This window comes from Lithobates pipiens, unplaced genomic scaffold (assembly GCF_037356315.1).
Source record: "Lithobates pipiens isolate NorthernLeopardFrog02 unplaced genomic scaffold, aLitPip1_a1.2 Scaffold_19, whole genome shotgun sequence".
Lineage (NCBI taxonomy): Eukaryota > Metazoa > Chordata > Amphibia > Anura > Ranidae > Lithobates > Lithobates pipiens.
The window spans coordinates 87,170,949-87,186,291 of NW_027507764.1; the positions used below are offsets into that span (position 1 = coordinate 87,170,949).

At 40.1% G+C, this 15,343-nt stretch overlaps 1 protein-coding gene across 3 annotated transcripts in view; it reads right to left on the reverse strand.

Moving 5' to 3' along the window:
• The window catches only part of MPP7 (MAGUK p55 scaffold protein 7), a 682,552-nt gene that overhangs the window by 224,361 nt on the left and 442,848 nt on the right, over positions 1 to 15,343 (reverse strand). For all 3 annotated transcript variants that reach the window (XM_077491041.1, XM_077491039.1, XM_077491040.1), the window contains one exon: positions 2,120 to 2,251. In XM_077491041.1, the coding sequence (XP_077347167.1) occupies positions 2,120 to 2,251 (132 nt within the window). The remainder of the gene's footprint in view (positions 1 to 2,119; positions 2,252 to 15,343) is intronic.

A 15,343-nucleotide genomic window follows, 5' to 3' on the forward strand; every position in this document is an offset into this window, starting at 1 on the left:
GGCTCTCAACCACTTGTAAAAGGAAATAAAAATGAAGGACCCCATATGTACACACATACCTAAAATATGCACGCCTAGAACACATGTACGTAAATGCTGATTGTGCAACACATGTAAGGCACTGCCGCACACATCAGACTTTGAGGAATAATTCTAAGACCTATATGAACAGTTAACTTTAAACTGATAAGCTATAGAGGTTTTTAAAGTATCATCTATGCAAAATTTTCTGTGAAATTTTAAGCAGCCTCTGTTTTGTGGGCACATGCAATTTTGAGGTCTGATTTGTTTGATATCGATTTACTCAACACAGTCTCATCTTTTCTATTTTACAAAAAAGGGGGATTATAAAAATGATTATAATGTATTTTTTACATAAATCGAAAAAACGTAATAATTTTGGTGGTCATTTTCAAAAATGCACATTTTAGAAAATCTGTTATTAAATGGTCTGGCATCAAAAGGGTTACACTAATTCCTGGGGACCTCTTAAGCCACCCAATGCGCTTGTCACAATCAGGGGTCAGGCTCGAAGACCAATTGCTATAGCAGTTGCAGGACTACCACTAACCAGCAGGATAGGAACACAGGCACTCACCCTGGCAGATGACACAGGCTCACCTGAGGTGCGGAGTCTAAGTACCAACCGGTTTTCACCAGAGCTCCAGATGGTGGAGATGGATTTAGCTGCATGTTAGTACCAGGTCGCGGTCCTCAGGATCACCCCACCAGGAGGTGAGCAAGCCGGGGTTCAGTAGCGGATGAACAGGTAAGGATCAAACAGAAGCGTGGTCAGTAAGCAAGCCAAAAGGTCGGTAACGAGTAGTTGCAGGTTGGGATCAGGCAGAAGCGTAGTCGTGGAACAAGCCAAGGGTCGAAAACGAGCAGTGGCAAATATAAGCAGCAGCAGGGAAGACAGGAGCGAGATACAGGCTGGATATACTGTAGCACAATATTCTGTCAAGGAGGGAGTGCAGAGACATGGCTTATATCAGGAAGTTCATGGGAGGAGCAAAGAGTTCAAGGTTCAGCTGAAATCAAGGTACAAGGCAGGGTTGTCTAAAGGATCTGACAAGGCACTGTCCGGCATCTCAGATAGCTCAGAGAGAGGATTCATTACCAGACACAGCTGAGGTCCCAGGTTCAAGTCCAGGTCCTGACAGCGCTGATGCCAGGTCCTGAAATCTATCCCCACTTCCGGTTCCCATTCATGTGACAAAGTCCCATGACAAAGAGGCTGAAGTGCAGTCTGAGATAAACTCACTGTGCTCTGTATGTGCCATGGTGGCAAGAGGTCGGGACAGGGGTCGGGGGTGGGATCTCAACGCCTAGAGCAGTGATTCTCAACTAGGGTTCCTCCAGAGGTTGCTAGGGGTTCCTTCAGGATAGGCCAATTTCTGCCTCTCAGATAAGTTCCCACTGACACCATTAATCTTTTTAGCTATCTGTAAGGAGGTAATTCTTCCCAATGACCACAAGTGTGTGGACCATTCCTCCCACTGACCATCACACTAATGTATCATGAGTTGTAAATTTCAAATTTTTAGCAGGGGTTCCTCGAGACTGGAGAATTATTTCAAGGGTTCCTCTGTGTTGAAAAGGTTGAGAAAGGCTGGCCTAGAGGGTCTGATGGTGGTTTATATCTGTGTATATACATGCATACATATACACAAACTTGCAATTTCTTTTTAACAAACTGATTCGTAGAAACAGATTCAGGCTGGGTTCACACTTATGCGAATTGGATGTGGGTTTTTCCGCATTCAATTTGCATGACAAGAGATTGTGACCGGCTCTCAATGGAGCCGGTTCACAACTCTCTGGGCGGCTGTACAGCTGATTGTACAGGGGTCCTGTGCGTCTTTGGCTCTGTTTCAGGTCCAACTTCAAGCAAAAATTCAGACCTGAAATGGAGAAGAGGAACGCACCGGACCCCTGCTGTGAGCCGTATCCGAATTAAGTGTGAACCCAGCCTCAATGTTCCACCAACATCTATTTTCCAGGACAGGATTGAAAATGAAAAGAAGAACCCGGTTGAAGAGGGCAGCACAGACAATGATTCTGACACTTGGAGGAATGAGCTTTAAAATAAAATGTAGAAAGAGTTAGCATATCTCACCAGAGGTTCTCTGTTCTTCACAAGCCGAATAATTTTCACTGAATCTTCATCATCATCAATGTCTTCTGGCATGGGAGGAAGGACTGGGTCATAGCTCTTCTGAGCTACTGTGTCATGTACTGAAAGCAAGGCCTACAAAGGAACAAGAGAGAGGGTTACTAAAGAATGAACTCGTATGACACAGTTGCAGTACCTGAATATGGTTAATGGTTAATTTACTGCTTTAAATCAAAAGAAGCCAGACATTGCCTGAAGAAGGTTTCACTTCCTGCTAGGGGCCTCCTAAAACTATATAATAATTTACAATATTTTGACTGTCTCTGAAGAATACTACCATATATTATTAATCTAAATACACTGCAATATCACACTTTCAGCACCTAAAAGTATAAAGCCAAAACGTCTGTCTATTTTGACTAGAGTAAGAAGGCTTAAAACTAGTCCAATTTCTTTATTTGGCCATCTGTGCCCCACTGAAAAGTTATCTTTTTTTTTTTTCTCAAGTTTTCTGTTAATTTTCTGTCCTGAAGACACAACATGAAATAAAATGAAATCTCCACAAATTAGGACAAAATCGCTTTCTCTTCGGGAGTGGTTACCAGAAAAAAATGCCACCATTGGATGATTTCCCCTCTATTTATGATGCAAGACCAAGCCAAAATTCAGGATTTTCTTTTCCCCCGTACAAACGATCAGATTTTCCGGCAACAAATGTTGGATGTGAGCTTGTTGGCTGAAAGTCTGACCATGTGTATGCTCCACTGAATATTTGTTGTCGGACTTTCCGCCAACCAATGTTGGCCAGCAGGTTCTCGAATTTTCCGCCAACAAAACTTTGTTGTCAGGATTTCCGATCGTGTGTACACAAGTCAGACGCACAAAAGTTCACTCATGATTGGAATCAAGCAGAAGGAGCCGCATTGGCTATTAAACTTCATTTTTCTCAACTCGTCATATGTCTTGTACGTCACTACGTTCGTAATTGTTGGCCAACATTTGTGTGTCCGTGTGTATGCAAGACAAGATGGAGCCAACAACCTTCAAACAAAATTCCACGGTTTTGTTGTCGGAAAGTCTGATTATGTGTACGGGGGCATAAGACTCCTGAGTCATGACAATGCATGGGAACACATGTAACATGCACTACTGCTTTGCAGTGGCATTCAATTTAAATGACATCCAAATGCAGTAAAGCAAAGCACCTGTGTTGCATTTTTTGGTATTTCAGCGCAGTGTCTTTTTTTGTTGGTCACTGTGTGGCCTAATTTCACACTGCTTTACAACTAAAGAGATGTGGGTTTAAAAGTGTTACTAAACCTACAACAGTAAAATCAGTGTGTATATGCAGTAAAGCATGCTTGTTATTCTCACTGTGGAACCTAAGAGGGTTCATCCTTTGCATTGTGTAAAAAAAAAAAAAAAAAAGCCGTTTGATCCTGTGTGCACAGATCCTCCTCTTGCTCCACTGACTCCAGAACACGACTGGATAGTACAGAGCCTTTGGAGTCAGGCTGCATATGCTCAGTTTGGTGGGGGTTTTTTTTTCTTGGGAGGGTGTATGTGATCAGCACAGGGCCAATCAGCACTGTCCAGACAGAGGGTCAGGGATCCTGGATCCCAATAGGACAGCTCAGTGCGGTTTGAAAACTCCTTCTACAAGCTTTACTAGGAACTGATAGAAGCCACGAGACTGCTATATATTGCTGATGAGAAAAGGTATTTAGCAGTTTATATTTACTAAAATAATTGCACTTCCATGTTCTGTGTAATGTGGGAGAACAGATATAGTGAATGCATGCTCCTGGGTTTGGTAACACTTTAATGATCCCATTTTGCCTATCTGTGTGGGTTCCTATTTTTCCACAATAGTGGTAGGTATTATCCATATGCTTTGCTGGCTTGTTTATATTTGGTTATTAAGCTATATTTCATTATTTACTTCCCCTCCTAGGCAGGAAGTTTTATGATCCATATTCTCCCATGGCTCACTAATATCTCCATGAAATATTCTAATATCCGTTTTATAGCGTGGGTTTAAACTATTGTGCCCCCCAGATCACCTATGAATATGTGCACCATTTTCGTGAATATTTCTCATTGCAGTTAGTGCCCTGCTTAAAACATATATGTATAAGTACTTTAAGTATTGACCATATTTCTGTGTCTGTTTTGATTAGCATATTGTTTTTGAATCTTTAGTGATTTTGTATGCAGTATTTGTAAAGTCTCCTGAATAAGCCATAGTCTGGCGAAACATGTAGAGATGAAGTTACTGCAACTTCATTGTAAAAGCCTTATGGATATTTCTTGATGTTTTTATATGAAATTGTCACTATTTTTCAATGTTTACAATAAAATTTTAATTCTTCTATTTACTTGTGTTGGCACCTTTAAAATACCATCTTTTCTTTCTATATACATTTTAATGGAAGGCATGTAGATGAGCTTTACAGCACGTGTTAAAAAAACGTAAAGACATGAACGCAAAGAAATAAATTGGTTCTTAAATGGTCACTAGGACAAATAAAGAGGTTGAATTTGCCCAGTGGGTGACCGCAATAACAACCTGGCAAGGGTCCTATATAAAAAAAAAAAGGAATTGGCTTTGGATACATTTTGTTAGCAAAAATTGGCATGAATCACTTTTTCTAAAGATTTTGCAGTTCCAGTTTCTATGTGGCTATCTGCTCTCTCAATCGAAATTTTAGCTTAATTAATAAAAAAAAAAGCATAGACTTATATTCAGTGCGTGCCCTGCTTCCATAATATGATTTTGTCATTTGAACAAAGAATCTCAATTATATATGTTTTCCACACACTCCTACATTTAATCTAAGGATACATAATAAGGTTTGGAGGGGAAAAAGATTTAAGAAAAGAAGTATATAGACAAAACAGTAACTTTGTGTAATAAAGTGAGACCAGATGAAATTGGTTTAAAGTCTGAGGAACAAAAAATTGTCATGATTCAATTTGGCGCATTCTTGTAGAGAAGATGAGCAATTGAGCATCAACGCTTTTTCCATTCTGTGAAAAATCTATGGATAGGAAGCTCTTTTTTCTATTATAAGCAACACAATAGTTGACACACCCAATATACTGGTCAGGATAAATATCAAATTCAGATCTTTGAGACCCCATTTACACCTATGTGAATTAGATGCCGGTTTCCCTGCATCCAATTCGCATAGCAGGAGAATGTGACTGGCTCCCTATGGAGGTTTTTAAGTAGAGGCAGCTCCTACCAATTTTTCACCAATTTTTTAAATAATTTTTTCCTGCTTAGGGTGTAGTCCATAGCGCAACTTTACTTGTCTCTCTATAGTGTAGGGGTTATGTGTGACGTTATGTGTTTTTTTTATTGTAGGGGGGTCTGGCCTGGCTTGTGACGTCACTGATCGTCTTTCCCTACAAAAGGGAAAAGACGATCGTGACAGCCACACTAGGAAGCACGGGGAGAGGTTTTGTTTACACAGACCTCTCCTTGTTCTTCAGCTCTGTGACCCGATCGCGGGACACCAGCGGTGATTGGGCCCGCTGGTCCCGCGGCCATAAAGCTCAGGACTGGGTTGGGAGCACCCTGCCAGTGGCGCACTCCCGACCCACGGCTGGGCACTTAAAGAGACACGTACCGGTACGTGATTGTGCCCAGCCGTGCCATTCTGCCGACGTATATTGGCGTGAGGCAGTCCTTAAGTGGTTAAAATAATCTTATCAAGAATAGCTCAGTAAGATTACTATTATATTATAGGACTATGATTAGGTAGAGAATAAAACAATGTACACTGAACTTTATTTATATGGTAAACATCTGTAGTAAATAATTTTGATCGATGATTAATTCCATAAAAATTGTGAAAATAAAAAGGAAGTGGACAGTATAGTGTGTGCCGAAGCCCAACAACGTTAATCTGAATTCTGCAGAATCACTTTCTGCACAGCCGTAAGGTTCTTAAAACAATATTTGACATATCATTAACTTGCTTATTAATATAACTAGTGTTTCACTTGATTAGGCAAACAAAATAAATGTATTGCAGTATCAACCATGGAGGTTGAATAGAACTAGCTCACTTCTTCTGTAAAGTGGGAACCCAACCAAAAAACTTCAAACAAAACAATTCTCTTTCCAAAATGTTGGCAGCCGATTCCTTAAAAAAAGAATCAACTTTAATTGTAATTACAACCCAAAATGCCAATCACTTCTATTTTGTCCCAGAGCCAGAGAAAAGAAGGACAACATAATTGGCTCAGGCAGAAGGAGCTAAGCGGCTCTTAATCCAATATTTATTTTGTTTGGGAAAATACGGCAAGCCGCAAGCACGATAGGTCAGTAACACGCTCCAGAAAGGAAAACAGAAGAGAAACAGCAGACAAAAAGCATAGAAAAAAAGAGACATTTTCAGAAGGTTGTTCAATTACAGTATTTACTCAGGAATTATCCCCCCGTCAACACTTGACTGCTAGTACTGACATATATGGGAAAATAAAGCTTCATTTCCACATGCAGATCCTACTGGAACCGACTGTGCAATTCCAATTGTTCACAAATTATGAAGACATACATTGAATCCGGAAAGTATTCACAGCTCTTCACTTTTTCCGCATTTTGTTATGCTACAGCCCTATTCCAAAATTGATTAAATTCATTATTTTCCTCAAAATTCTATAAACAATACCCCATAATTACAACATGAAAGAAGTTTGTTTGAAATATTTTCTAATTTATTAAAAATAAATAGGGTCTCACAGTTATCAGTGCAAACCAAACACTGAAGTCCAAGGAAATTGTCTGTAGATTTTCGAAAACAGAATTGAGGCACAGATCTGGAGAAGGGTACAAAAAAAAATTCTGAAGCATTGAAAGCCAAAATATGCACAGTGGCCTCCATCATCCGTAAATGGAAGAAGTTTGGAACTACAAGGACTCTTCCTAGAGCGGGCCGCCCAGCCAAACTGAGCGATCAGGGGAGAAGGGCCTTAGTCAGGGAGGTGATCAAGAACCCGATGGTTACTCTGACAAAGCGTTTCTCTGCATTCCACCAATCAGGCCTGTATGGAAGAGTGGCCAGACGGAAGCCACTCCTAAGCAAAAGGCGCAAGACAGCCTGCTTTGAGTTTGCAAAAAGGCACCTAAAGAACTCTCAGATCATAAGAAACAAAATTCTCTGGTCTGATGAAACAAAAATTGAACTCTATGGCCTGAATGGCAAGTGTCATGTTTTGAGGAAACCAGGCACCGCTCAGCACCTGACCAATACCATCCCTACAGGGAAGCTTGGTGGTGACAGCATCATGCTGTAGGAATGTTTTTCAGCGGCAGCAACTGGGAAACTAGTCAGGATCAAGGGAAAGATTAATGAAGCAATGTACAGAGAAATGTTTGATGAAAACCTGCTCCAGTGCACTCTGGACCTCAGACTGGGGCGAAGGTTCTTCTTCCAATAGGAAAACGACCCTAAGCACACAGCCAAGATAACTAAGGAGTCGCTACGGGACAAATCTGTAAATGTCCTTGAGTAGCCCAGCCAGAGCCCAGACTTGAACCCAATTGAACATCTCTGGAGAGAAATGAAAATGGCTGTGCACTGACACTCCTCATCCAACCTGATGGAGCTTGAGAGGTCCTGCAAAGTAGAATGGAAGAAACTGCCCAAAAATAGGAGTGTCAAGCTAGTTTTTTATTTTTAATAAATTTGCAAAGATTTCAAACAAACATCTTTCACGTTGCCATTATGGGCTTATTTTTTGTAGAATTTTGAGGAAAATAATTAATTTAACCCATTTTGGAATAAGGCTGTAACATAACAAAATGTTGAACGCGTGAAGCGATGTGAATACTTTCCAGGTGCATATGTGCAGACACATCTGCATTTTTATTACAACGGGACAGTCATTTTGTGGCCTGAACAAAATTATTAAAGGCCAACTCCAGCTTGATATAATTAAAAAAATAATTTTAACATATTTTTTAAGCAAATTACGGTACGTTGCTCACAGGCTCACTGTTTCAAGGTCCAGCACTGAGTCTTTTCTGGGTTAAGAGATCTCAAGTACTTGACCCCCTTCCTGGGAGCCCATATGTTCACGTGCCCAGGTGTCATGAACCCACTTCTAAAGCCACGTACACACGGGCGGACTGTATGGCCAACTTAGTCCGTCAGACAATCCGACGGACAGTCCGTCCTACTTTCGAATGAACGGACTTGACCACACACGATGCACAAACAGTCCGTTGAAAGCTTGCGCGATGACGTGTACAGCACGTACGACGGGACTAGAAATAGGACGTCCAATACACAGCAATGCAACCTTTGGCCGTGTAAATCCTTTCTGAGCATGCGCCATACTTAGTCCATCCAACTAGCCTACTCACGAGCGGATTGTCCGCTGAAACCAAAGTCTGACGGACAATATTACGGAAATTCCGAAATACTTAGTCCGCCAGACTGCACGCTGAAAAAGTCCGCTGACCATACACTAGCGGACTGTCTGCTGAAATGTGTTTCGACGGACTAAGTTGGCCAGACAGTCCGCCCGTGTGTACGCGGCTTAAGGGGTGCATCAAGCTACCCTAAATCACAGGAAACCACTGTAGAGAGCAGTGCTGGGACTTGCCCTGTCCGATAGGAGGGATTAAAAAGAAAAAAAAACATGAATTCAAGTGACTGGGCCAACAAGCCCTGGAAAAAAAGAATGTACATAACTATAAAAAAAAAAAAAAGGCAATGGGTGACCTGCCTTTTCGGTATGCTGCAATTTGCTTAGGTGTCTGTCAGTCTCTCCCACCCAAAATCCTTTGAATAAAATAGAGAAAAAAAGAGACGAAGTGGCAAATTGCCAGCTGAACAGCGGTTGCATCCAACCAGATGCAAGTGCTGTTCAGGTATTTTGATAACCACCACCAAAGCTTATCAGAAAACAGCTCAGCAAGGGGATTCACCTAGCTTGTGGTATAGAGTTGAAGGAGGATTTATTTTATTCAACAAGCGTTACCCATCACTTGAGACAGCAACAAAAACTATATACTTAGAGTGGGGATGGGATTAAAATCTGAGGAAGCGTTTTATTGCTGTTTGTAACCCCACCGGAGATATTCCCCTGTACTAATGACAGGTGTCAAACGTAACAGGAAGTGGTGGGAAATGTCAACAGGAGCAAACCATTTAGAAAAACAGGTGCTAAGCCTTCGAGCCTTTGCTATCTTACACTCACACACACGCCAAAATCGGCTTTAAAGATTTACAAAAGTTTAGGACAAAAAGGACCCTCAAGATTTTGGGGATGAGAGTTTCCAGGTAGAGATACTATACTAGAAATAGGAAAAGAAGAACCTTATTGGCTGGTTTGAGTAGTAAGTACAATTGTTCCTTCTAACCACCAGACCAAAGTAATGCCTCTGCTGCCTAGTGAATGTCTCACAAATATTTATTATAATATATATATATATATATATTTATATATATATATATATATATATATATATATATATATATATATATATATATTTTTTTTTTCATTTTTTGTTCCAACATTTCTGTGAATTATCCCTAAAACATAAATTCATAAAAAAAAGAATACCACTTAGAATAATCTGGAAGCAGAGCAGTAAAATGTTTATATTACAAGCACATGTGATTTCTTTGCATGCCGCTTTTTAAAGTTGCATCTATATAATTTTGCAATGCTCACATCAAACCAAAAGATGCAGAAGAACGATGTGTGAAAATACTTAGCATTCACAAGCAGCCAATCATGCATTTGCAGCCCAGTAAAAAACATACGCTTAAAAGAGATCAATAAAAAGGTAGCTTTATAGCAGAGCATACCATCAGAAATGTGAAGCACAAGGAACTTTTATTCATGGAAAACCAGATTCCAGCTGAACATTTACAACTGCTATATGCTACATGTGGCTTTCTGACTATTGGGAACTACAAGTTCCAGCAGCCTGGGACTGTCAGGGCGTGAACGCCAAACCGAAGATGCACCTAGAGGTGCCTTAACGTACTTTCAGAAAAAGTATAAGTTCCAGGCAAAAATTCAATAATTACTGGAGTTATATATTTATTAAAACATAATGAAATGCATTCATAAATGTACTAGTGTAAAGACCTAAAGTCTTATTAAACCCACAACAGTAAAATCAGTCTGTATATGCAGTAACACATGCTTGTTATACTTACTGTGGAACCCAAGGGGTTAATTCTGTGCATTGTGTAAAAAGGCTGTTTAAGCCTGTCTTCTCCGATCCTCCCCCTCTTCCACTGTCCCCAATATATATCCCGATAGTACAGAGCGTTGGCGACACTCTGCACATGCTCAGTTTGGTGTGTATTGCTAGTGAGTTTTCCTTTCTTTTGAGAGGGTGCACAGGGCCAATCAGTCTCATAGGACAGTCAGGGGAGAATAAAAACTCCTCCTACAAACTTTAACTAGTGCTCTGCTGGACACTGATAGATGTCACAAGACTGCTGATGAGAAAGGGTATTTAGCAGTTTAAATTTACTAAAATTATTCAATTTCCATGTCCTGTGTACTGTGAGAGCCCAGATATAGTGAATGCAGGGTCCTGGGTTTAGTAACACTTTAAATCTGTCTTGATGGGCGGCACGGTGGCTAAGTGGTTAGCACTTCCATCTGGTAATGCTAGGGTCTTCAGTTTCAATCTCAACCATAGCACTACCCTACCTGCCTGAATTTTGCATGTTATCCCTGTGTTTGCGTGGGGTTCCTCCAGGTACTCCGGTCTCCTCCCACACACCAAAGACATGCTGGTAGGTTAGTTGGCTCCTGGCTAAATGGTCACTAGCATGCATATGTATGAATGTGATTTAGGGAACTCAGATTGTAATCTCCTTGAAGGCAGGGACTGATGTAAATGTAAAATATATATGTAAAGCACTGCGTAAATTGTCGGCACTATATAAGTACCCAATATAAAATATCAGCCACTTGTAACCCCCTTTACAGCAGCAATTAGACATAATAAGAAAAATCAGGTATGTATGTATGTATTGCATATATTTTGACAAGGGTGAGACTCAGTCTGTTGCAGCTCATTCACTGCCCATCCCATCTTGTCTTTAAACTCTATGTCTTTATTGCTTCAGTAAACAAAGTTCAACCATTTTACCCGAGTTGAGTGTGTGCTTCCAATTGTCTTGGTTACTGCTAAAAATGTCTGAACCCAGAGTGTCAGAGGTGTCGGAGGACCTGAAAGATCAGTGCAACCAATGGGGTACAGATTCAAAAAGTAGTCCTCACGGGGGTAGCCCTACACACATTTCACAGAGACTGCCTTCACTACAGAGGTGCTAAGGAGGAGTTTCAGGAGATGGAGTCAGTACAAAAATCACTACTTGCAGGCAGCAAGGTAACAATGGATAAGTAGTCCTTAAAACATTGAAAGTAAACAGTAAAGGGAAAAGCTGCAAAGCATGCAGGGAATTCAGAATGTTGTGGAAAGAGATGGCCAACAGACAGACAGCAAAAGGAGATTTTTCAGGTAAGCTTGCAGTATATTAGATTGTCAAAAATAACTATTGTTTGTATTGTTATTCCATTAAAAAAAAAATATAGAACATTTTTCTTAAATGAACAAAATTTTAACTGTGAATGTGGGTTTTAATTTTGGAAAATTTGTACATATTATAATGCATATGTTCTAGGCACAAAAGAAACCTTTATTTTTAGTTTATTATGCCATTCAAGTAGTAGGTCTTGACAACATTTTAAGGGCCTTTGAACAAAATTAGTTGATGCAACAATGTCATCATTGAGTGATTTTTCAGAACTTCCAAAAAATTATAAAAAAATTCTATTGGTGTATGGCTGGCTTGAGCCAATAAAATAATTTGTTATTAAAAATGTGGCATGAACTTTCTGCCTCCTGCTTACTTCTATTGGTATATAAAGCAGCTAATTCTAGGGAAGGGATCCCTTTAAAACTATAGATTCTTGTCCCCCCCAAAAAAAGCCAATTACAGTATCTCACATTTTTGTAAATATTTTATTATATCTTTTCATGTGACAAGACTGAAAAAAATACACTTTGCTACAATATAAAGTAGTGAGTGTACAGCTTGTATAGCAGTGTAAATTTGCTGCAGGGCAGTATTCCAACATAACGATCCCAAACACACCTCCAAGACGACTACTGTCTTTCTAAAGAAGATGAGGGTAAAGTTGATGGACTGGCCAAGCATGTCTCCAGACCTAAACCTTATTGAGCAACTGTGGTTCATCTTCACACGGAAGGTGGAGGAGCTCAAAGTCTCTAACATCCACCAGCTCCGTGATGTCGTCATGGAGGAGTGGAAGAGGACTCCAGTGGCAACCTGTGAAGCTCTGGTAAACTCCATGCCCAAGAGGGTTAAGGCAGTGCTGGAAAATAATGGCAGCCACACAAAATATGGACATGGAGGAGTAGAAAAGTACTTCAGTGGAAACCTGTGAAGCTCTGGTGAACTCCATGCCCAAGAGGGTTAAGGCAGTGCTGGAAAATAATGGTGGCCATAAAATATATTAACATAGAGGAGTAGAAGAGTACTCCAGTGGCAACCTGTGAAGCTCTGGTGAAGTCAATGTCCAAGAGGGTTAAGGCAGTGCTGGAAAATAATGGTGGCCACACAAAATATTGACATGGAGGAGTAGAAGAGTACTCCAGTGGCAACCTATGTCTGGTGAACTCCATGCCCAAGAGAGTTAAGGCAGTGCTGGAAAATGATGGTGGCCACACAAAATATTGACATGGAGGAGTAGAAGAGGACTCCAGTGGCAACCTGTGAAGCTCTGGTGAAGTCAATGTCCAAGAGGGTTAAGGCAGTGCTGGAAAATAATGGTGGCCACACAAAATATTGACATGGAGGAGTAGAAGAGTACTCCAGTGGCAACCTATGTCTGGTGAACTCCATGCCCAAGAGAGTTAAGGCAGTGCTGAAAAATGATGGTGGCCACACAAAATATTGACATGGAGGAGTAGAAGAGGACTCCAGTGGCAACCTGTGAAGCTCTGGTGAACTCCATGCCCAAGAGGGTTAAGGCAGTGCTGGAAAATAATGGCGGCCACACAAAATATTCACACTTTGGGCCCAACTTGGACAATTTCACTTAAGTGTGTACTCAGTTTTGCTGCCAGCGGTTTAGACATTAATGGCTGTGTGTTGAGTTATTTTGAGGGGACAGCAAATTTACACTGTTATACAAGCAGTACACTCACTACTTTACATTGTAGCAAACTGTCATTTCTTCAGCGTTGTCACATGAAAATATATAATAAAATATTTACAAAAATGTGAGGGGTGTACTGACTTTTGTGAGATACTGTAGGTAGACTTAGTAGATCTGCGATGTGCCCTGGGTAGAATTAGCAGCTCGCAGAATGATTTTACTTGTTGCTGCTTAATCCAATTCCAGTTAAAACACAGACACCTTCATCCAGAAATCAGTCATATTTTCAGTTATGTTGAACACATATTCGCAGACCTCATACTCCGCTGAACTGTGACCTCTGATTAAATAGTGCATTTTATGGTCTGCTGCTCCAGCTGGATGGATTATTCCAACTATCATCCAAAAGAAGAAAAAGTAAATCAGGCAAGAAACAGAAGGCAGACAAGTTACTTCTAAGACCCGTCTGCATTAGATGAAGCTGCCAGAGGGACATAAAATCTGCGGTTCCCTTACAACAAAGGACACACTCTCTAACCTCTTCACAGATAGAGGGCTGAAATATACAGAGCTCCGATGTATTGCTGACCTCTCTGGCAGAACCGAGAGATCTGTGAATTGAATCACCATGTCTTTCGTGCTCTCCACATATGTTTAATGGATCATTCAAATCCCATTCAAGGAATCATGATTTTTTTTTATTAGGATTATTTGAAGTTTCGGAGTGTATCTGGGCAGAGCGGGGGAAATAGTGGGAAAAGGTGGACTCCACTATTTATTGCCACATGTCTTGTTCTGGAGAGTCGTAACCAGCACTCAAATAATGTAAACCAATTTCTACATTGATGACAACACACGGCCTACAATCAGTAAGGCTGCCACCAGCTGTGTTGTGTTACCGGACCTTATTCCTCATCAGCAGTGAAAGAAACTGTATTTTTAGAGTTTTATAGACGAGAAAGCCGATTCAGTTAGAATAGGGTGCCAAAGGAGAAGCGGGCAACAGAACCCTCCCCCCAATTAAAGAACACAGGTGGTAAAAGGAGCAATTAAGCCAAACTTTTTTTTTTATTTACCACTTGACCTCCAGAAGGGTCACCCCCCTTGTAACTAGGCCATTTTTGCGATAAGCCACTGTGTTACTTTAACTGACAATAGTGCAGTTGTGGGCAACGCTGTACCCAAATAAAATTGTTGTCTTTTTTTTTCTACCCACAAATAGAGCTTTCTTTTTGGTGGTATTTGATCACCACTGAGGTTTTTTGCTTTTTTTTGCCCTATAAACAAAAAAATTATTGACGAAAAATGAATAAAAAGCACTGTCATAGACAAAGATAACTGTGATGCATAGAATAATATACAGTATCCATATGTAGTATATAAATATACAGGGGCTATAGGATAAATGTTTCTCTGCTTATATACTACATATGGATACCGTATATTATTCTATTTTATCACTGTTATCTTTGTCTATAACAGTGCTTTTTATTTAATACATTTTTCTACTTTTGTATATTTTTCTTGAATAATATTTGTGTCTTCTAAAAAAAAGTTTGCCCTTACAGTCCCTTTTGTACCAGGGGGGTACTTGCCTTTATATACACATTATATTTGGGACTGTGGCAACAATAAATGGAGCTGTCTCCATAATGGTTCTTCCCAGTGAATCTATAAACAAAAAAAAGGCTGACAATTTTGAAAAACAAAAAAACTAAATTTCCAATTTCCAATCCAATAAAACAAGCAAAAAACAAACAAAAACAAATTTCTTCATAGATTTAAGCCAATATGTATTCTGCTGCATATTTTTGGTAAAAAACAAAACAAAAAGTCTATATTGATTGGTTTGGGCAACGCTATAGTGTCTACAAACTATGGGAGAGATTTATCAAATTTCTATTTATTTATGTTTACTAGTAACGGTGGCGATCAGCGACTTATAGCGGGGCTGCGATATTGCGGTGGACATTCTGACACTAACGGACACTTTTTGTGGACCAGTGACACTAATACAGTGATCAGTGCTAAAAAATATGTCATTGTCGCTGT